Source organism: Salvia splendens, chromosome 18 (genome assembly GCF_004379255.2).
Source record: "Salvia splendens isolate huo1 chromosome 18, SspV2, whole genome shotgun sequence".
Taxonomy (NCBI): domain Eukaryota; kingdom Viridiplantae; phylum Streptophyta; class Magnoliopsida; order Lamiales; family Lamiaceae; genus Salvia; species Salvia splendens.
Window position 1 is genome coordinate 2,185,598 of NC_056049.1, and position 23,335 is coordinate 2,208,932.

The 23,335-nt window shown below is 40.4% G+C and overlaps 1 protein-coding gene, 2 long non-coding RNA genes and 1 pseudogene across 4 annotated transcripts; 3 read left to right on the top strand and 1 right to left on the bottom strand.

Moving 5' to 3' along the window:
• Window positions 1-2,307: 2,307 nt before the first annotated feature.
• Window positions 2,308-12,936, bottom strand: LOC121777862 (annotated as a pseudogene).
• A 961-nt stretch (window positions 12,937-13,897) lies between these two features.
• On the top strand, window positions 13,898-14,609 carry LOC121776592. The gene is made up of 3 exons (XR_006045338.1): window positions 13,898-13,988; window positions 14,144-14,222; window positions 14,574-14,609. It is a non-coding gene; the product is annotated as an uncharacterized LOC121776592 (long non-coding RNA).
• Window positions 14,610-14,618: 9 nt separating this feature from the next.
• LOC121776593 lies at window positions 14,619-15,059 on the top strand. Its single transcript, XR_006045339.1, has 2 exons — window positions 14,619-14,767; window positions 14,939-15,059. It is a non-coding gene; the product is annotated as an uncharacterized LOC121776593 (long non-coding RNA).
• An 812-nt stretch (window positions 15,060-15,871) lies between these two features.
• On the top strand, window positions 15,872-23,104 carry LOC121777240 (putative disease resistance protein RGA3). Of its 2 annotated transcripts, none has more exons than XM_042174427.1 (3): window positions 15,872-19,595; window positions 22,322-22,450; window positions 22,765-23,104. In XM_042174427.1, exons 1-2 carry the CDS (start codon window positions 16,007-16,009, stop codon window positions 22,333-22,335), a joined length of 3,603 nt encoding a protein of 1,200 aa, XP_042030361.1. In that variant the 5' UTR covers window positions 15,872-16,006; the 3' UTR covers window positions 22,336-22,450; window positions 22,765-23,104. The 2 variants fall into 2 exon arrangements, with proteins under 2 accessions (XP_042030361.1, XP_042030362.1); XM_042174428.1 differs by having other exon boundaries at window positions 22,809-23,104.
• Window positions 23,105-23,335: the final 231 nt, after the last annotated feature.

Here is a 23,335-nt window from a genome sequence, read left to right on the forward strand (position 1 = left end):
GATATCCAATTATATCTCATTATTTTAGGATTTTAATAAAAATGTATCATCCTAATGGGTATTGCGAAAAATAACATGTTGTTGGGTTTAAAATGTGTCGCGGTTGAATTGCTTTTGCAATTACCTTAGGGTGATCATTTTCTTTTAAACGTTAAATTATAGGACAAAATGGAATATTTAGATAAGTTGCAACTTAATCCAAATGGTTCCTCACAGAAGCTATTGTAGAACCAAATAGGGTTTTTGTGCAAAGGAACGAGATCAATTTTGGACTTTAAACATGGCTACTTTTTTACGAAACTGTTAAATATGAACCAAACATATTGTTTATGATCAAATTAGAACCACAAAAGTTTCTTTGAGCAAAGGTACGACACTAATTTTATACTTTAGTCTTATATCTACCATGTTTTATAGTATAAGAAACTGCATATCACTAATATTATCTGATCTATTATACAAGGTTGTCCTGGTCAGTATTTACTTTTTTCTATATTTTTGTTTACTAGGTGAGTTCTCTTTAATGGAAATTAGTGATGATATATATATATTCTTCACTCTTTTAACATATATTGTTTGGCGAATATTTTTTTTCGAACTCATATTAATATGAATATATTATTCTCTCTCCACTAACACACAAAACAACATCTTCTAAAATCTCGTATCATTTCCTAATGTGCCATCTATTATGGGACAGAAGTAGTACTATATTTTAATGTGATGTGCTGTTGTGTCGTGGTTTGTTACTTGTTATTGTACTCCTGTTATCTAAGGGATGATTATTTCTGAATGGCCCAAGATTATTGCAAGAATTCTGATTCTCATAAAAAAATACTATGAACTTGCATTGTTTCAATTTAATTGCCACTACTAGTTTGGGCTAGTTTTATCTAGTAGATCAACTTACAAAGTTAAGTTGCACACACCGAATCCCAAAATATTCAACACTACTTTGTCACAATCTTTTCGTGTTTTATATAGATCATGATGAGGAAGCTCGTGTTGAGTTTGAGTTGCTTCGAGTGAGGTGGTGAAGGAGTGTGTGAGTGTGTGCCCATTAATTTTCTCCAACTTGATGTCAACATTCTTCAAATTCCCACCGGTAAGATTAAGTTTCACCAACAGTCCCCTATTCTTTGATTGTTTTTTATATGATTGTAGAGTGTGGATAAATATAGATATATATATACTCTTGTTTTAGCACTAGGATTCTTCGTTGCACTTTGGTAGGTTGTGTTTTTGTTGTTGTGGTGGTGGTGTTGTTGGACTCTTCCTCATCGTTATTTGGTTGGAGCCTTTTATTTATCAAAAAATATATACATAAAATTTGTTTAAGACAACATCTCTGATTCTAGTCATGTTATTACATATGTTTTCCTCTACCTCTTCACACCGTAAATTGCAACTTTAAATTTCCCAACAGGTTTGGCAATTGTTTGCTTTGTGGTCTCTCACGCCGCAGTGGTGGCAGAAGGAGATCAAGTAAAGACTTGTGTTAGAGTCATGTCTGAATTTGCTTACCAACAAACTTTGACCATTGTAATCATTTAATCCCTGTTTGTTGCATGAAAATTGTAATGTGTAAGGTATTTTAAGATGTTTGGATGGTTTCGTTGTATTTTATCGAAAAAGATCCTCTGTTTTGTCTGACTACTAGATTATTGTCACTTTAATTTAGTGATGGATTCATAACTTCGATTTGGTGTGTGCTGAACACTTTGTGTTAGAACAATTGTCATTGTGTAGCTGTCGAGTCACCACTGGCAAGCAAGCAAACAACAACTCGACAGCTATGCAATGCAATAGCTGAAATGTCGGCTCTTGTTCTTTTTCCTCCATTTTCGGTTCTCTCCCCCTACTTTTGAATAGGCCGAGGAAATATAGTTATATGGGTTATGGAGTATTGATGTTGGATTATAGACGGAGATATTAAGCTTTTGAATCAAAATTAGGGAAGCGCACAAATTATGGAGTAAAAAATGCTTCATATGAGTATATAATACTGTAAAAATAAGATGGTTGTGTTAGGAATTAAACACACAATTGAAAAATGGCTAACACCTTGCGCGAATTTTGACTAGAGGAATTCAGAAAACGATCCCATTCATAATCCTATAGTTATAATAGTAGTATATGAAACTTCATTTAAAACTTGAAGATGATACCACATACATTAACATATTTTTACACTATTGCATTACAATATGACATAACTAAGTGCTTTTAATTAGAGCGCTATATAAGTGATAATATACCTAAGAGTGTGACTGGTTGTACGGTACATCTCGCTTCCTGAGTAGAAACCTAGGAGTGCAACCGGTTGTGCGACCTGGACAACCCAACACAACTATAGGTTCAACGCAATATAGTCCTCAAGAGACGATACTTCAACAACCACAGACATTATTGGCACACTCCCCAAAAAAAAACAAGAGCAGGGCATCTGCCGCCCGCCCGTGCTCAAAGAACAGCAAGCACGAGCAGAACGCCACCATCATCGCCACAATGGAGAAGAAGAGCGTCGGCGTGAGGATCGAGAGGAACATGAGCATCGAGGTGAGCGTCGCCACCGCCTCCAACACCGGGAAGATCACGAACATCCTCTTGTTCTCCAGGATAGGGGCGCCGTGGCTGTTGTATCTGCCTGGGACGGTGAAGGCTGTCGTGAACACCACCATCGCGATGAGCACCGTCACCACCATGCACGATTTTGCAGTTTGCTTCATAAATTTCTCCCCTTCCGCACGGAGGTCTTCGTGCTCGGCTACAAATAATTGGCGAGGCATTTTCCCTTCCTTGTTCTTCTTGTGTTTGAATGCGGGCCGTACGAGCTTCTCGACCGCCTGAAAAATTGAAGTATAGTTCATGGAGGATGACCCACCTCATTAGAGAGAAAAAAGTTGATAAAATAGAAGCTTCATATTTTTACGGGAAGGAGGGAGTATAAAATGTAATAGTAGAAAATTTTGTACCTTGAACCACAATACTTCCCTTAGTATCTGCCAAGAGGCCCCGGGAATGCTGTCGAGCTGATTTTGAGGAGCCAATTTTGCCGCCAAGTGCAATATGTTATTACCTTCACCATCTATGCATGCTGCTATCAAATCTTTGGTACCACCCAACTCATGCATCAAATTGAACACATTGACGTAGCGACGCGAAACCGCAACATGAAATATGTGTACGAACGCACCTGGATCACGAGGAACGGAGAGCGATGGGGGTGAAGAAACGGCTGCGTCGTCGCCGACGCAGAGCCCGCCAGCCTCGGGGGTAGAGGAGGAAACGTCCGGCAGTGAGGAGCTGGCGGTACCATCAGACGAAGCTTGCAGGCGCGGTCACGACCAGGAAGCTGAGACCGAGAAAGGACATCAAACAGCCGGAGCGCTACCAAGACTTTGTGTCCAAGTAGCGGCCTCCAGCTGTTCGACGGAACGCCGGAGAGGAGACAGAGTCTTGTTACTTTTGCCTTACGTTTTCTTTAAGTTATTTTTAATATTGTTTCTGTTTATTTTCCTTTTGAACAATAATGAGTCGAGCGGTTTATAAGCTCCGTCGGGTTTTCTTTGTTGGTTCTTTCCCGATGTATAGGATTAGGTCGAACCAACCCTAAGGTCTAGATTATTATAAATAGGGCTCCTCATTATTCTTTCAATCAATTAATGAAGAATTATTTTGCCCACATATCTTGTGCAATACACAACTAAACCTAGCCGCTGCCGACGGAGTACGAATTCCGCGCCAGTCTTCAAGTTTTCAGCCGCCGATCCCAAAGCCTGGGACGCCGGATTCGTGTGTTGTTTGATTCGTGACAGAATTTCTTCGTTAAGAGAATTGTTCTCTTAACAACTGGTGCTTTCTCTTGAACTCATGGATATAGCCGATGACTTGCAGCGATTGCCGCCGGTTTTGACCGGCGGGAATGCACAGGAACTAGCGCTCGGGGCCGCACGCCGACCGCCGCTGGGAAACCGACGCGAACAGACAGGCCAACCCCGGCCGCCGCCACGAGGGACCAACCGAGTACCTCGAACTCGACGGACCCGCTGACCCAGGGGTTTGACCGAATCATGGCCCGTTTGATCATTGGAAGTACGGGTGAGTAGTTTGGAGCTTCCGCGCACAACGGGATAACGATCTTCCTGACGATGATTACGATTCGGAGGATCGGGAATATGCGGAATATAGGGACACGGAGGATATGCGGTTTGAATCGGTCCCACGCCAACGCCGCCTAGGGTTCGGCGACAGGAGGGGTGCTGCGAGGAGGTAGGCGGGGAAAAACCTCTCTCGCCGTGATGATTGGAGGAGAATGGGGGATTGGCAACATGAAGGGGTTAATGAAAATAGAATTGTCCCGTATCAGGGCCCGGCGCCCATCAGCCTGGGATCCCCTGGCAGTACAACAACGGGGGGGCGCGATCTTCGCCGACGCGGGTCTTGTTGGGACCCGCCAATCGCCCGGGACCGGGTCCACTACCAATACAGTCCGGACCCGCACCAGGGGGTCAAGATGCGGGCTCCTCACTTCGACGGCACCGACGCCACGAATTGGATTTCGCGGGTGGAATACTACTTTGATCACATCATGATGCCCGTCGAGGATCGTCTCCACTACGCAGTAATGCTATTCGACCCCCCGGCCGCAGAATGAATTTTTAACTACAGAAACAACAACCAATATGTCACGTGGACTGAATTCTTGGAGGATGTCCGTCACCCGCTTCGACCCTCAGAGTTTCCGGAATTATATTGGCCCTTTGGTCAAATTGGTGCAGACAGGGTCAGTCGCGGAGTATCACGACACGTTTGAGAAGTATTTGAATCGAGTCAAAGGGGGTACCGGACTACATTCTTATTCCGGTTTTTATCGAGGGCCTCAAGATGCCCATTCAGGAGAAGGTGGAGTTACAACAGCCACAATCGTTGGCCGAAACAATGGCGCTCGCCCTCCGTTTTAGCCGCGAATCAAGATTATAGGTACCAACAGTCGTCACCATCACAACGACGGCAGTGGCCTACCAAGGAGACGAGACTGCATACGCCCTCACTCGCTCCGCCGAGCAGTTCGGGGCCGGTGCAAGAAACAACCCCAGCCAACCTCATGAGCAAGAGCGGGCCGCGCTTCACTCCGATTCGTGTTTCTAATGCTGAGAAATCGGAACGTTCGAGGAAGGGCCTATGCTGGCATTGCCCCGAGAAGTACACGCCGGGTCATGTTTGTGCGGCCCGGTTACTATGTTACGCTGGGGATGAGGAGTGGGACGACTCAAGTCCGGGACAGGACGATCAACCCCCGGACGAGGAATTGATCACAGAGGATATATCGCACCTACACTCTCTCTCGGGAAGCAGTCGTTCGGTCCCTTTCCAGGTCATCGGGGACCTCGGGGTCACGCGCGTGCGGATTTTGATCGACACGGGAAGCACGCATAATTTCCTCCACTCACGCTTCGCAGAGTCGCTGCAGTTGCAGTTATCGCGTATTCGCCCTTTCCGCGTATATGTGGGAAACGGGGGCGTCTCTAATTTGTTCCCACATCTCGCCTCGCACAAAGCTTGCGATACAAGGCACGGAGTTCCTAACCGATTTGCACATCCTAGATGTTCATGGCTGGGATGTGATCCTCGGTATGGATTGGTTGGAGTCGCTAGGCCGAATATCAGCAGATTTCGTAGGCAAAACATTGGAGTTTCGACGAAATAATAAATCGGTGATTTTGCAAGGTAGTTTACCGCCCCCCCAGTAGATCTCGTTGCGGTCTTTGGCGCTGCTAGCATCGTTCTCTTCGGAACATGAATTTTACGAGATTGTACCCCTGGAACCGACCGACGGGTCACCACCTAGTGCCTCCGAGGAACCGACATTCCCCGACGACGTACCTGCAGAGTGCCGCCGCGTCCTCGAGACACACAAGGGGTGTTTGATTTACCTACCGGTATGCCTCCATCGCGGACTTTCAACCACAGAATACATCTGCTTCCGGGTTTCAAAGCCGGTCAACGTCCGTCCATACCGTTATCCTTATTTCCAAAAAAAGAAATTGAGCGTCAGGTGAAGGAAATGCTAGCTCAGGGCATAATACAGCACAGTCAAAGCCCGTTCTCGTCGCCAGTATTGTTAATCAGGAAGAAAGATGGCACTTTTCGCTTCTGCATCGATTACCGTGCTCTAAATATGGCAACGGTACCTGATCAGTTTCCCATCCCCACCGCGGACGAGCTATTTGATGAATTGGGAGGGGCCAAGTTTTTCACAAAGCTTGATCTACGCTCGGGGATATCATCAGATTCGAATGCACGAGGCAGATATTTTTAAGACGGCTTTCAGGACGCATGCTGGCCATTTCGAGTTCTTGGTGATGCCTTTCGGCCTTACAAACGCCCCTCTACATTCAAAGCGGCAATGAACACCATTTTCCAGCCATTCCTGCGACAATTCGTCATTGTGTTCTCTGACGACATATTGGTGTATAGTCCGACTTTGGATTCTCACTGCGCGCACCTATCACAGGTACTATCGCTCCTGAGCGCGAATGAATTCTATGTCAAACTATCTAAATGCTCATTTTGCTGCACGACTGTTGAGTATTTGGGTCACTTGATCGTAGGCGGGTCGTTAAGGCAGACCCCCGGAAAATAGATGCAATGACCGCTTGGCCACTACCACGGAATGTACGCCAGTTACGGGGTTTCTTGGGTCTCACGGGATATTACTGACGTTTCGTGGCAAATTACGCCATGATTGCGTCCCCGCTTACGGAACTACTTAAAAAGGAGGCTTTCATATGGACACAGTCGGCCACGGAGGCTTTCCAGGCCCTGAAATCGGCCATGACGTCGACACCCGTGTTGCGTCTTCCGGACTTTGCCAAGACGTTCTACGTAGAAACGGATGCCTCGGATGTGGGCATAGGAGCGGTCTTGATTCAGGACGGACACCCAATTGCTTACTTCAGTCGTAAATTGGGTCCCCGTCGACGGGTCGCCTCAACATACCATAAGGAGTTGTACGCGATCGTTGAAGCGGTGCAGAAGTGGAGACAGTATCTATTGGGTAGGGAATTTGTGATTCGGAGTGACCAGAAGAGTCTAAGGAGCTTCTGCAACAAGTGGTCCAAACTCCCGATCAGCAATTGTATGTCCGTAAACTTATGGGGTACAAATTTCGTATTGAATATAAGAAGGGAGCGTTGAATCGGGTGGCGGATGCGTTGTCTCGACGGGAGGAGACCGACTCACAGCAACCGTCGGCTTTGGAAGCTTTGCGGGCATCGGCCCAGGAGGACGAGTCGGCCGACGCAGCGTGCTTGGCCGCGGTTTCCCACCCGATCCCTAGTTTTATTGGACGCCTTACGTTTGGAGACAAAGACTAAGCCGGAGTTGTCGGACCTCGCGGCCCAGATTATAGCCGGGGAGGCACCCCCCCCATTTTTCCCTGGTCGATGGGTTGGTTTACTTTAACAGGAGGATCTTGGTGAGCCATACATCCAAGTTCAAACGGTTGTTATTGGAGGAACATCACAGTACTCCCGTGGCTGGCCACCCGGGGCATGAGCGAACATTTCGCCTACTGGCAGCAGGGTTCTATTGGCCTAAGATGCGTAGGGACGTTCGGGACTTCGTCGACGCATGTGCGGTATGTCAGGCAACCAAATACACGACGCAAAAACCGGCAGGCCTTCTGCAACCCCTGCCTGTCCCTTCACAGGTTTGGGACGACGTTTCAATGGACTTTATCACAGGTCTTCCACAGTCACGCGGGTACACCACTATTATGGTAGTGGTCGATCGACTATCCAAGTACGCCCACTTCGCGGCACTTCCCACCCGTTTTGATGCCTTGCGTGTGGCCCACTTATTTGTCAATACCGTCGTTCGCCACCACGGGTTTCCCAAGACTTTGGTTTCAGACAGGGACTCAGTGTTTCTAAATGCAGTTTGGGAGGAAATACTGCGTCTCAGCGGGACTAAACTACACTTTACTACAGCCTACCACCCTCAGTCCGACGGTCAAACGGAGATCCGTAACAAGGGCTTGGAACAATATTTACGGGCGTTCACTTCGGACAGACCGTCGACGTGGTCGAACTTCCTCCCCTGGGCCCGAGCTTGCGCTAAATTGTTTCCACCACGCGGGCCTGGGCACCTCCCCTTTTAAAGCGTTGTACAGTAGGGAGCCCCCCCTATTGGTGGCGTCGGCCCCATCAGCTAAGACCCCGCATAGCGTGGCGGAATTGATCAAACAGCGCGGGGAGCTTCTCAAGGAATTGCGCACGAACCTGTCACGGGGCGCAACAGCGAATGGCGGCGTCAGCAAATCGCCATCGCCGACACATTGAGTTTGAGGTGGGCAGTTTTGTGTGGCTTAAATTGCAGCCTTACAGACAGCACTCAGTGGCGAGACCAATTTCGGCCAAGCTCGCGAAGCGCTTTTACGGGCCCTTCGAGATAGTGGAGAGGATAGGACCTGTCGCTTATAAGCTTCGGCTGCCAGAGGGGAGTCGCATTCACAATGTATTTCACGTGAGCCTTCTGCGTGCTTTCGTTAAGGACGATCCGATCGTACCCCTTCCAGATCAGTTCGTAGGGAACAGACCAGTGGCCCAGCCGGTGGCTATATTAGACTCGAAAATTTTGTGGCATAAGGGAGCAGCGGTGGAGCACGAGTTAGTGCGGTGGTCGGATGGCTCGGATTCTCCATCTTGGGAACCGTTCGAGGAGCTGTTGAAGCGCTATCCTACACTCTCCCTTGAGGACAAGGAAGTTTCTAAGGACGGGGGAGTTGTTACGAACGCACCTGGATCACGAGGAACGGAGAGCGATGGGGGTGAAGAAACGGCTGCGTCGTCGCCGACGCAGAGCCCGCCAGCCTCGGGGGTAGAGGAGGAAACGTCCGGCAGTGAGGAGCTGGCGGTACCATCAGACGAAGCTGCAGGCGCGGTCACGACCAGGAAGCTGAGACCGAGAAAGGACATCAAACAGCCGGAGCGCTACCAAGACTTTGTGTCCAAGTAGCGGCCTCCAGCTGTTCGACGGAACGCCGGAGAGGAGACAGAGTCTTGTTACTTTTGCCTTACGTTTTCTTTAAGTTATTATTTTAATATTGTTTCTGTTTATTTCCTTTTTGAACAATTAATGAGTCGAGCGGTTTATAAGCTCCGTCGGGTTTTCTTTGTTGGTTCTTTCCCGATGTATAGGATTAGGTCGAACCAACCCTAAGGTCTAGATTATTATAAATAGGGCTCCTCATTATTCTTTCAATCAATTAATGAAGAATTATTTTGCCCACATATCTTGTGCAATACACAACTAAACTTAGCCGCTGCCGACGGAGTACGAATTCCGCGCCAGTCTTCAAGTTTTCAGCCGCCGATCCCAAAGCCCGGGACGCCGGATTCGTGTGTTGTTTGATTCGTGACAGAATTTCTTCGTTAAGAGAATTGTTCTCTTAACAATATGCTACTCCCTCCGTCCCACTTTAGGAGTCCCAGTTGAGTTCGACACGAGTTTTAAGAAATGTAAATGAAAGTTGGTGAAAAAAGATAATGGAACGTGGGCCCTATTTTTTTTTATATTAGTTTTATAATAAAATGTGAGCGTAAAAAAAGTTAGTGGAATGTGGAGCCTAATACTATTTATGGAATATTACAACCGGACTCCTAAAGTGGGACACCCGAAAATGGTAAATCGGGACTCCTAAAGTGGGACGGAGGGAGTATTTGTGTTATCATTCACTTTGTACAATAAATTATGGTAATTTTTGAATAATTCCACCAAGAATTCATCATTTCCTGATTCTGCTGCTATAAAAAATAATGTTGAAGAATCTACCTCCCTAGCTTCATCTGCTTCAATATCTTCCAACTCAGTAGCTCCCGCTGCTCGATCAATTTCTACTGATTCAGCGGGAGCAACTATTTGAGCATGTGTTGACTCAACAACTACCGTTGTTTCAACATGTGCTTGCTCAATAACTCTGACTGTTTCAGTATGTGCTGCTTCAATATCTTCTTTATATAACTCAGCAGCATCCCACAAACAATTCATTAATCTATTGGCATGTTAAAGGCGTTTCCCTTAACAAGCACCGGCTGTGAGTTTCACTCGGCGGTGGAGATAAATTTCCGGCTGCCAACAGGCTCGGCAGACGATTGCAGAGTTTCTGTGAGCGGGAGTCGCTCCCGTCGGGCAGATAACTCGGCAATTGATAGAATACTCCGGCGTCCAATTAGGATCGGCGGAGGGAATCGAAAATTAGAATTGGAAAACACACGTTATCTTTGGTGGAGAAAATATTTCATTCATTGATTGAATTAAATGATAACAATCTCTCACATTTATAATACTCTAATACTACTACCCTAACTTATTGAACAAGAAACAAATATCTAAACAAATATGGAAAAGATACGGTAAATCAAAATATAACTAAATAATTGGGAGATAAGATCGTATCAACTCCCCCACGGTTGAAATCCACCTTTTCCTCAAGGTAGGAACCATAAAACCACGAAGAGAGTTGAAAGTAGAAGCTTTGGCGCGGTATCTCCTCCTGGATCAAATACCCACCGAATAGTTGTGCGTCTCCCTTAATCATTTTCACCCAAAATCACCAATAGAGAACCGTGTTGGGTATAAGACATGGTGGACACCCCGCCACATTGTTGGCGTGACAATTCAATGCTAAAATGAAAAGTTTTGCCACACCTCTATGAATGCTCAAACACGGCGTGTCATTTCCCGGAGGAATCAACCTTGCATTGGCGTCAAGCGACGATAATCGAGGATTCATACTTGTAACATTACTGACATTCAAATCCACATAGACACAAACAAGTGCTTGCGAACCGGAGTGAGCATCCCCTGTCTTACCCAATTTTCTAACATGAGTAATTCATAAAATTAATATGATTGTATTGGTAATACGTCACCGAGATTTTAACCGTGCGATATTTTTTTGGAACTCCCTAATTCACAAGAATTTAGGCTCTGATTCAACCATTGTCTTCTCTTCTTTCATATTTTCGTTATATTCGTACAAATACAGTAGAAAATTCCCAAACATACAAGGAAATAAACAAATTACAAAATTAAGAAAGACAAACTAATATACCACGGTCAACTCCCATAAGTTTACAAATATAAAGAAAAACCGACAAATTGATAAATGATAAAATCCACACATTTAAAACATCAAAACATGCACAATTCCATATAGTTTTTAAAATTGTATCTCGGGATTAAATATGTAAACTTAGTGTGTTGGTTCATGAGATTGAATTCCACAACTCAACAAACCTCATCTAACTAAATTAATCTCATAACTTAATCCTAAATTATATTTTGTTACTATTTTATCTAGGCAACCAAATACCACCACAAGATATACACTGCGTTGATGAGTTAACAAATTAGCAATTTAATAAAAGTTAACATCATAACGCACCCCATAAATCCTCATAATTAAACTACTCGAGGGAATGCTAACAATCTAACTTGATCATAATACTCCCTCCGTCCCACAAGAATATGCACTCTTTCCTTTTTAGTCCGTCCCACAATAATATGCATTTTTTAATTTTGGAACTATTTTATCTCTAATGAGGTGGGACTCATTCTCCACTAACAATACTTTATTTACTTTTTCTCTCTACATCTCTCTTACTTTATCAATTTTACATTAAAACTCATGCCGAACCCAAAGTGCATATTATTTAGGGACGGATGGAGTATGATTCAATGCAATCATAATACTATCAATTCTGGTCAATAATTACTACTACCAAGATGCAGGCTTGAGTCGGGTTACGGAAAATCCTCACTTAATAACAGGTCAAAACAATAGAAATTATTAATGTATGCACAATGTAACTATTTATAAAATCCAATACATAGTTTAATTCAATAAATGTTACAATTTTTTAATTTCTAATATATTAAATAAAAATACATAAGCAAAATTTAAAAGTATATGAACAAATAATTTTTGTAGAACCCAACTCAGCCCATTTCACTGGTGGTCCTAAGCTGGGTGGGTTCGAATTTATAAATTGAGACTCATACCAGCCCACTTTTTCAGTTTTGGGTTGGGCCCCACGTTATCTGGCTGGGTCGGGCTGAGCTTCCAACCCATTTGACAAGTCTAATTTTGATCCAATTCATTGACAACTCTTTAAAACTATAAAAACTTGATTATATCAATTCAATTAATTACCAGTCATGGATTTTAAATATTTAATACTGCTAATGTACAATTCACTTAATTCAACTATTAAATTTGGATAAGCTTAACTATATCAGTTCACTTAATTATCAGTCATGGATTTTAGAAATTTAACACTAATGTGCAATTCACTTAATCTAACTTCTACTAAATTTAGATAATTAAGTCAATATAATTATATTACATATGTCATCCATATTATTGACCAGAAAAACTTTAACAATCACTATAAAACGACCTTAGCAAAATGTCTCATGCATATTCTATCTTATTTCTCATCGGATTCATGATTTTCCTTGTCACTCCATCTCTTGCTCTTGGATTAGACAAAGAAGATGCATCATCATTTGACTATGATATAAATAAAAATGACGAGGATGAGATGTTGTGGACACTCGTAAACCACCACCTCCACTTTGCTCCCTCTCCTCGCGGCCGCCGCAACCACCACCGCCACGCTCTCTCTCCTCATGGCAGCCGCCACCGCCATCCCATCGACCATCGTGTTCAGGCTCCTCATCACATCCACCACTCTCCTCCTCCACACCGGCACCATCCCATCGGCCATCATGCTCCTCCACCACACCATCACGGAGGCCGTCGTGCTCTAGCTCCTCACATCCAACATGCTCTTCCTCCACACAACTACCATCCCGGCAGCCATCATGCTCCTCCTCCACACCATCACCGCGGCCATCGTGCTCCATCTCCTCACATCCAACATGCTCCTCCACCACATAAATATACTGATAACTAAACTAAACAAAACATGATAAGAATACACATTGTAAGTCGTTTTCGGTCATATAACTCCAAAAGTGCATCCATTCTTTGGAGATACATATATTATTAAGTAGTTTTCAGTCATATAACTCCAAAAGTGCATCCATTCTTTGGAGATACATATAATATTATTAAGTAGTTTTTAGTCATCTAACTCCAAAAGTGCATCCATTCTTTGGAGATACATATATTACTATCTTAATTTTTTGTTCTTATACTATAGTATGAGTTACTCAATTATCCTTATTTGTAATATATATTGAGTGTTACCATTACATATCTATGAATCAATTTTCTATCATGGGTAATTAATTTTATTCATATGATTTTTTATACTATATGAGTTACTCAACTATCCTTATTTACAATATATTGAGTGTTACTGGTGCAGGGTAGTGATAAAATGCAAACTCATATATTGTACAAACTCCAAAATTTTTTAACACAGTGTCAATACAACGTCAATACAATGTAAAATTTCATGATTTTGATGTCAACACAATGCCAATACAATATCAACACAATGTCAACCGTTGACACTGTGTTGATATTTTCTATTGTTATTATTTTGTAATCTGATTATTTACTGTACAGTGAGGTACACGAGCAAGCCCTTTACTCCTGTGATGGCAAAGGAGAGTAATGTTAAAGCAGGAAATTGGAAGAATGGTCCTGTTCTTTACTGATCAACCCAGGTGTGCATGTCTATGGCATAATGAATTTCCAATATCCTCATTCGGACTATGTATCTTGTTTGAGGGAGTAAGGATCAGAGAAAGAAAGGAGCAAGTAATTCACTTAACAGTATGTTAGACGCCAGCAGGTCAATGTATATATTAAGTTTTATCTGCTGCTGGTTATGCAGATGGTTTTTTCTGCCTATGCTTTTGCACAGAGTGAGGTTTAATGGTACTTTCAGCATGTCGGAGTAGCGTCTTCTAAATCCAAAACAGCTCGAGTTGTGTCAGTAGAAAATGTAAGAAAAGTTTCTTTCAAATGTATTTTTGTCACGGGGCAGTTCTTTGTTGGATCTGTTTATTTTATTGAAATATAATCATTTTACCTTTCTTGATTTTTGGTAATTTTTTGGCATCTAAACACTTCATCTTTTTACTTGATTTACAATTGCAGGATCCAAACGACCCAACCATTGGTTTCTTATTGGATGGGATGGTCCGGCTTTGCTGTCTGGTCCGCAAGTATATTGCAGGTTAGGTTCCTTGTGGAGGAATTTTGAGACCTTGAACTTTATGTTGGTTTGCATGAGACTGAAAATATTTTGCCGCGTGACCTAGCATATTGCTGAACTTTTCATTCGTTGCAGTAATCAACTTCCAAAATGATGTCAAAACATGGAATTACTTATTTTGATTCTGATCTGATAATACTTTCAACATAGCATTTGTGTTGTAGCTTTCTAGAGCCCTCCTGAGATTTTCACTTGTATTGCAGCAATAGTGTGTCAGTGCTAACATTGGTTGCTGGAAAACAAAGTGGCACAATCTGAACTCTCCCTTTTATTTGATTTATTACTGAAATCTAGATATTTGTTTTCTCTCAGCCATTAGAGGCTATGCCTTATCATACCTATCATCCGGTGCTGGTAGAATCCGTTTCCTGCTTGGCACTCCTGGAATGGTGGCACTTGACCTAGATGCTACCTTAAAGGGACTTTTCCAAAGGATTGTTCAACATCTAGAGAACATACCAAAACCTCAGGGAGAAAACATTTCTACAATCTCATGTGATTTATCGGTAAGCTGTTTATTCCCTTGCTCTCATTGTATCGACCCACAGTTTTTCCAAGTTCTAGAAATACTGTTGCTTAATCACTTCTTCAGTTTAGGTTTGCTTCTAGTTATTGATTGTTTTCTGACATCAGGAGTTACGCAAAGATTGGTTAACCGATTGTTTTCTGACATTCAGGAGTTACGCAAAGATTGGTTAACTGTGTTGATGATTGTCACTTCTGCTCGTTCATCAATCAACATTAGACATTTAGAGAAAGCGACTGTATCCACTGGCAAAGAGGGGTTGCTGTCAGAAGGCAATGCTGCATACAATTGGTCCAGGTTCTCACTTTAACCAAACATCTTCTGAAAGAATGTTGTACATGCAGTCTGGTCACTTTTTAATTTGAACAAATTTTTTTTGTCTTGGAAAACTTCTTTAAATCGTTCATGGAAGTCATTTTTAGATACAAATTAGGTTATTTTTAGATTGATTTAATTCTTAACAAGGAGGTCATTTTGTAAATTGATTTGGTTTATAGACATTCAAATCCCTTTTATGATAAAAAAAAACAATAGTAAAATGACTTTTGTGTTTTTAAAAACTAGCCTCCATTTTTTTTATCTAATTATTGAGATTTGATCACTAATCATGCATTAGAATTTAATTATTTGTGTATCAATCCTATTTAAGTACTATCTTCATCCTTAAAAAATAGAATTTTTTAAAACGACACGAATTTTAATATACAATTAGCAGAGTAAGATAAAGATAAAAAGAAAAAGTGACTTAAGTATTATTAATTGAAAATGATACCCATCTCATTAGCTAATGATAATTTTGTTTAAATAGAAAGTTGTTAAATTTTAAATGTTGGAGTGAAATGGAAATAGTGACGTCTATTTTTAAAAGATGATGTATTAAAATGAGTACTAAAACAAAAAAAGGTTGTGTGCAAGAATTGAAAGAAAAAGAAAAAGAAAAGCATATTTAGAATGAATGGAAGAAGTTTATACATTTCTTTACCTTAGCACTCTCTTTCTCACACTCCACCAATTATTCATTTCCATTACCTTTACTCTGGCGGCAAGAATTGAAATATAAGAAAAAGGAAAAGCAAAAGCAAAAGCAAAAGCATATTAGAATGAATGGAATCATTTCATTACCTTTGCTGTTTGCTCTCTTTTTCTCTCTCTGCATCAATTATTCATTTCCATTCCTAAACCATAACCCTTCGCTCTGAAACAATTCTCAGCACAAAGAATGGAAGAAGCTGCCGCCGCCGCCATGCTTCAAGTTCTATTTGAAACCCTCAAGAATGAGGTCTCACTTGTTCGAGGTTTCAGAAATGAAGCAAAACAGTTAACTCAGAATCTGGACATGATCCAGAAATTCTTGAGTGATGCAGAGATGGGCTCCATCCCCGGTGAGGCTGTCAAGAAGTGGCTCACGGATCTCGGAGACGTGGGTTTCGATGCTGACAACGTTCTGGATGAAATCAAATACCATCAACTCTCCAAACAAAGCAAGGCTATGATGGCCAACAAACCCATGAAACAAAAGGTATTATCATACTTCTCATGCTGCCTTCATATTTCACGTGCTCGAAGTATGGCTCATAGAATCCAACAAATCAATGGGAATTTGGGGGTCATTAACCAAAGGGCTGCCGACCTTGGCCTCGTCGGGAGACTTGCTGCTGCTGTGCCCACTTTGCCTGACGTTGCTTGTGAAACTGAGTCATTCTCTCTTGATCCAATTTTTATTGGAAGAGATGAGATGAAGTCGGAAATAGTTGAACAGCTTACTGCTTGTATCAAAACTGATGTACGTATTTCTATCCTTGCCGTTGTGGGAATGGGAGGATCGGGGAAGACAACTTTGACTAGGGAAGTCTTCAATTCTCTAAAAGATGAGAATCGGTTTGGATCACATATTTGGGTGCATGTTTCTCGAAATTTTGATCCACTCATTCTTTTCAACAAAATCCTCAAAAGATTAACTTCTCCAAGTCAAGTCGAAATTGGGGATAAGGAAGGTGTTTTAAAAGAACTTGAAGATGTTTTAAAAAATAAAACATATCTTCTTATTCTTGATGATATTTGGAATGAAAGTGTTCTCACATGGGAACAATTTTTTCATCCCTTGTTGCGCGTTAGTTCTATAAAAGGTAATGCGATTGTTATTACCACCAGAAGTATGGACGTCGCTTCAATTATGGATCCACTTCGTACACATGAGCTGAAAATGTTATCAGATGAAGATTGTTGGTCAATTATCAAAGAAAAAACTTTTGGAAAAGAGAATGTTCCTTCAGAACTTGAGGCCACTGGAACTAAGATTGCAGAAAAATGTAAAGGTTTGCCATTAGCTGCTAGCGTAGTAGGTGGAGTACTACTGTGTGATAAATCTGAAGAAAGATGGCATTCAATCAAAGAGAATTGGCTTTCACGCTATGAAGGAAATGATATCGAACAGATATTGAAGTTCAGTTTTGATAATTTGTCTCTACCGTCACTCAAAAAGTGTTTTGCATATTGTTCGATTTTTCCTAAAGGTTACAAATTTAAACCACAGACTCTGATTGAGTATTGGATGGGCGAAGGATTTCTTAAAGCTGATGAAAGCAGTGACATGGAATCTATGGGAGAAAAATTTATCCATGTTCTTCTACGCAACTCTTTACTGCAAATTGCAGAAAGAGATGTTTATGGAAATCTGGAAAGTTATGTGATGCATGATCTTCTGCATGATCTTGCAGCTTCTGTTTTAAGAGGTTCTTTTAAGGAAGATGAAATTACCCAAGTTCGATACATGTTTCTCGAAGAATATTCAACGGCTGTTCTAAAAACAAATGAAAAATATTTGCGCACATTGCTGTCCGTGTATCACCAGAATGATAACATGTTCTCAAACTTTGAATGTCTTCATGTTTTAGCTTTTCGAGGGTGGAGTGTTTTGTCAAGTGATATCAATAAAGTTGATTTGTCAAGTGAAATCAAGAAGTTGATACATTTGAGAGTTCTTGATATTGACGTTTTACCTATTGAATATCTTCCGGAATGGATCGGTGAACTCTTTCACTTGCAGACACTGAGAGCTTGTAATAGAAAGTTAAAGAAACTTCCAAGTACTTTGAAGAAGTTGAGAAACTTAAGGCATCTTTATATTAAGAATGATGTAGAGTTGTTTGCTGAGATTGGTCTGTTAACTTCTCTCAGGACCCTAAAGTTTTTTAGGGTGGGCGACAAGAATGGCTACAAAATTGAAGAGCTCGGAAGTTTGAATTGTCTCAAAGGAAAACTGGAAATTGATAACCTTGAAAGGGTTCGTAACAAGGAAGAAGCTGAGAAAGCAAAACTATCTAACAAGCCAAAATTATTGGTGTTGTATTTGGGATGGCAGACTGGTAGAGAAGGTGAAACTACAAATGATGAGAATGTGTTGGAAGGCCTCCAACCTCCCTCACGTCTGGAGAAGTTGGTGATTAAAGGATTTGGAGGCAAAAGATTTCCATCATGGGCTCGAAATATGGAAGTTGATAATGGGCTTTCATTTAACAAGTTGGTTTTCATAACACTCTCCGACTGCTCAGAAAGTGAAGAAATCCCAATGTTTGGGCGGTTGCCAAATCTCAAGTGTCTTGGGTTGTACAGATTGAGGAATGTGAAGTCCATAAATTCTTCATTCTATGGATCAGTGAATGATGAGACACGTACTGTTTTCCCAGCTCTAGAAAAGCTGGTGTTGGATACCTTGCGTAAGCTCAGAGTGTTGAAGGGAATTGAATCAGTGGATGCAAGTGCTGTCAGCGTATTTCCTCGCCTTCAACACTTGATGATCGATAATTGCGGTGTGTTGACGAGTTTTCCTACCCATTTCTGGTCGTCCCTCAAACATTTGAGTTTTCGTCGTATTGACAGCTATAAGCCTTTGGCAGACATATTTCAAACGAAATTAATGTTGCTAACAGAGCTTTGTATTGCTGGAATAGATGATGTAGAAAGTCTCCCAGATTGGCTATTCTATAGTAATCCCAATCTCTCAAAGTTGACGATTTGGAAGTGTTCCAATTTGAGAGAAATACCAGATGGTGTAGGCACCCTCAGTTCTTTGAAAGAGTTTCGCATAAGTGAATGCCCAAATCTGAAACGGATAGGAGATCTTGGGGTACAACAATCACAAGAAAGTCTGAGATCCCTTACAAGATTGGAGATCATTACATGCAAGGCTTTGCTGTATTTGCCATGTGAAATGATAGGTTCCTCACTCGAGCGTTTGGAGTTGGAGGATTTAAGTAGCCTAGAGAATCTACCCGAAATAATTGCCCGTCTCCTAAAATCCCCCTGTTTATCATATTTGACAATCACTGGTGTTCCTCAATTCATGACCACTTGTTTTGTTGAGATTCCGCCTCCTTTGAGTAGCTTGAAATGGTTAAACATAGATGCTAGTGTGGGGGGATTAATGGAGACTGTTAATGGCATGTTGCAAGGATGCAGTTCACTTACACAATTATACTTGAAGGGGATGGAAAGTTGGGAAAATCTACCGGAATCGATTCAATATGTCACTACTCTTTATTATTTAAGTTTGGAGAATTTTGGAATGGAAGAGTTACCTGAATGGTTGGGGAACCTCTCATCTCTAGGATGGTTGAATATACAAAATTGTAAGAAGTTAAGGCATCTACCCTCTATGGACGCAATGCGGCGCCTCACTAAATTAAACACCTTAGTTATGGAGGGATGCCCAGAAATATGTCTTGTTGAAGAAGCAAGTGATGCAGCTGATTCTCAATGGCCCAACATTTCCCATATCCCCAACATCTATATTGATGGACGCCGCATCGGTGAGTTTGAATATCTTTTCTTGGTTTGTATTTCTGAAAATTAAAGTAGAACATTGACTAAGGTGAAATTGTAGTTACCAGCTTTGGGATTGGAGGCATTAGTCCTAATATGATTTGTATATCCTTTCTTGGTTTGTATTTTATAAAAGGGATATTGCTCCCTAAAATCATCAACTTTTGTCAAATTTTGTTATTTTCCCACTAACTTTAAAGTTGGTCTTAAATATAACTTAACATTCTTTTTGTTATTTCCCAATCCAACCCAAACAAAATATCTTAGGAGAAAAACTTTTTCTACGTGGGCAACTGTGAAATATTTATGATATATTTGTCCACATTTTAAGTTCATTGCAAGTAGGATAAAAAATTAGCATAGAAAACCACATTGATTTATTAGTGTCAAGTATGATAAAAAAAAATTGCACAAAGTTAGTTGTTTATGGTGATTAATCTGCTGTGAGAAATAACAAATAAAATGTGAATTTTATAATATTTAAGTCCAATTTTAAAGTTCATCGGAAATATCAAAATTTGGTCAAAGATTATGATTTTAAGGACGAATATCCTTTTATAAATGATTGCATGTATGTTTCCTACTCACCACCAGATTACCTTCACTTTATTAATTTATAGGAACAATTACCTATGTAGTACTCCCTCCATCCCAAGATATTTGATTGACTTTTTTTTGCACTCGTTTTGAAAAAATTGCAATAAATAGTTAGAGTAGATAAATAGTAAAGTAAAAGCAAGAATAATGTAGAGAAACATTTTATCTACATTATTATCGCTTTTACGTTACTATTTATCCACTCTAACTATTTATTGCAATTTTTTCAAAACGAGTGCAAAAAAAGAAGTTAATCAAATTTCTTGGGACGGAAGGAGTATATTTTTGTAAACGATCTACCCCCATAATCACGTCTAATGCCTCCAATCCCAATGCTGGTAACAATAATTACACCTTTGTCAAAGTTCTAATTTTCTGAAATTCTACCTACTAAATGCTTACTCATTTACTGTCTCACATAAATTATTACATTGTGTTGTTTTGATATTGGTGCTACTAGGTTGGAGCCGGTCTTTTCAAAGTAAATATCCAATTTTATCTCATTATTTTAAGATTTTAATAAAAATGTCTCATCCTAGTGGTAATTGGAAAAAGGTAACATCTTGTTGGGTTTAAAATGTCTCGGGTTGAATTTATTTTGCAATTACCTTAGGGTGAACATTTTCTTTAAAACGTTAAAATGATGGGACAAAATTGAATATTTAGATAACATACAAAATTAAGTTGCATACTTAATCCTAAAATGGTTCCTCACAACGAGATTATACATATAATATATGTTGAGTAATTTTGTCACAATTTCCATTGAAAAGATTGTTCTGTTTAGTTGGATACTAGACTAAAGTCACATAATTGGCTTCATAAATTTGCTCGAATTTTTTTTGAGCAAAGGTACGGCAGCAATTTAGACTTTAGTCTTATATCTATCATGTTTTATAGTATAAGAAACTGCATATCACTAATAAGATATGTTTTACTCCTTCCGTCTCAATAAACATGATCCCTTCCTTGAACGGCACAGGATTTTTTGTAACTTTATTTTGTGTGTTAAGTGGATAGAGTAAAGTAAGAGAGGGAGAATAAAGTAGAGATAAATGTGTTTCCATTTTTAGTAATGAGTCATCTTTATTGGAACAAATCAAAAAGAGAAATGTGTTAATCTTCAATGGGACGGAGGGAATATTATGCATTGTTGTCCTGTTCAGTATTTACTTTTATCTATATTTTTCGTTTATATTATAGTGTGTTCTCTTTAATGGAAATTAGTGGATTAAATATTTTTCTACTCTACACTTATTTTGTTAGGTGGATAATTTTTCTTGGCTCTTTTTCCCACCTTTCACATCCAATTTATGATAATAATATTGTGTTGTATTAACGTTATAATGTTTTTCCAAGCTTTCCACCGCAGAAAACATGTGATAAAAATATGGCTTTATGATAATTTGCGTTTTTTTCTCTTTTTTCTTATGATAAATTTAATAATGCATTTCTTTGCGTATGTGTATGATACGATCATATCTCTTATGATCTTTCTATTATTTAGTTTTCCTTTATTCACCATATATTTTCCATATTTGTTTAGATATTTGTTTCTTGTTCATTAAGTTAGGGTAGTAGTATTAGAGTATTATAAATAGGAGAGATTGTTATCGTTTAATCAATGAATGAATCAATGAAATATTTTCCCTAAATTTGACTTGTGCAACGAGCATATTATCGTTCCCTATTGCTGCTCATTGGAGAACGTCCAAGAACCGGCAAATCGTGAGCTTACCTTCGAGCACGTCGAAGGTTTGGTCACAGCCACTAACGCGAAGAACGCCATCCGGTCACGTTACGGAGGACGTCCGTAACAGTGTAGTTGTTATTCTGTCTGTCTCTATGGTGTGTGGTAGATGCTACTTTTGGATACTAATTTTGGATGCAAGTTCTTAGTCCAAATAGAGCTTATGAGTTGGGACTCATTTAGCTGGCAATGATCTTTAGGGTTATGATTATGAAGAAATAAATATGCAGAATTTTTGTGGTCCGATTGGAAAATTTCCAAATAAAATGTTGTTTAAATAATCTACGCCCTCTGTCACTAATAAGTTGTCACCAAAATGATTAATCTAACACTACTTTCTCACTATCTTTATCGTGTTTTATATAGTTCGTAATGGATAAGTTTGAGGAAAGGTTCGTGTTTGAGTTTGAGTTGCTTCTAAAGAGTGAGGAGGTGAAGGAGTGTGTGCCCATTAATTTTCTCCACATGATGTCAACATTCTTCAAATTCCCGCAGGTAAGATTCAGTTTCACCATCAACCCCCTAGCTATTCTTTGATTGTTATATATGATTGTAGAGTGTGGATATATACAGATATATATACTCTTGCGTTAGAACTAGGATTTTTCGTTGGTTCGCTAGGTTGTGTTCTTGTAGTGGTGGTGTTGTTGTTGGACTCTTCCTTATCATTATTTGGTTGGAGCCTCTAATTTATCTAAAAATATATATGTATTGTTTTTAAGACAACATCTCTAGTTCTGGTCATGTTATTACATATGTTTTCCTTTACCTCTTCACACTGTAAATTGCAAATTTAAATTTCCCAACAGGTTTGGCAATTGCTTACGTTGTGTGTCTTTCTCTTGCCGTAAAGTGGTTGCAGAAGAAGATGAAGCAAAGACTTTGTTAGAGCAACGTCCGAATTTGCTTACCAAAAAACTTTGACGGTTGTACTCATTTTATCCCTTATTGTTGCATGAAAATTGTAAAATGTAAGGTATTTTAAGATGTTTGGATTGGTTTTGTTGTTGTAAATTATCAAACAAGATCCTGTGTTTTGTAGGTATATCGTGGTCATTTGTCTTCTGCTAGATTATTGTCACTTGTATTAGTGCCATTATTATGGGACGGAAGTAGTACTATATTTTAATGTGATTTGCTATTGTGTCATGGTCTTGTTTACTTGTTGTTGTACTCCTGTTATCTAAGGGATGATTATTTCTGAATGGCCCAAGATTATTGCAATAATTCTGATTCTCATAAAAAATACTATGAACTTGCATTGGTTTTTTTAGCGACGCATGACCGGGATACGTCTTACGTTAAAAACGCATGTCCATCATGCGTCACTCGTTTTTTTGGGAATTATACCACTTTTATGGAATGTTTAAAGTTCCCTAG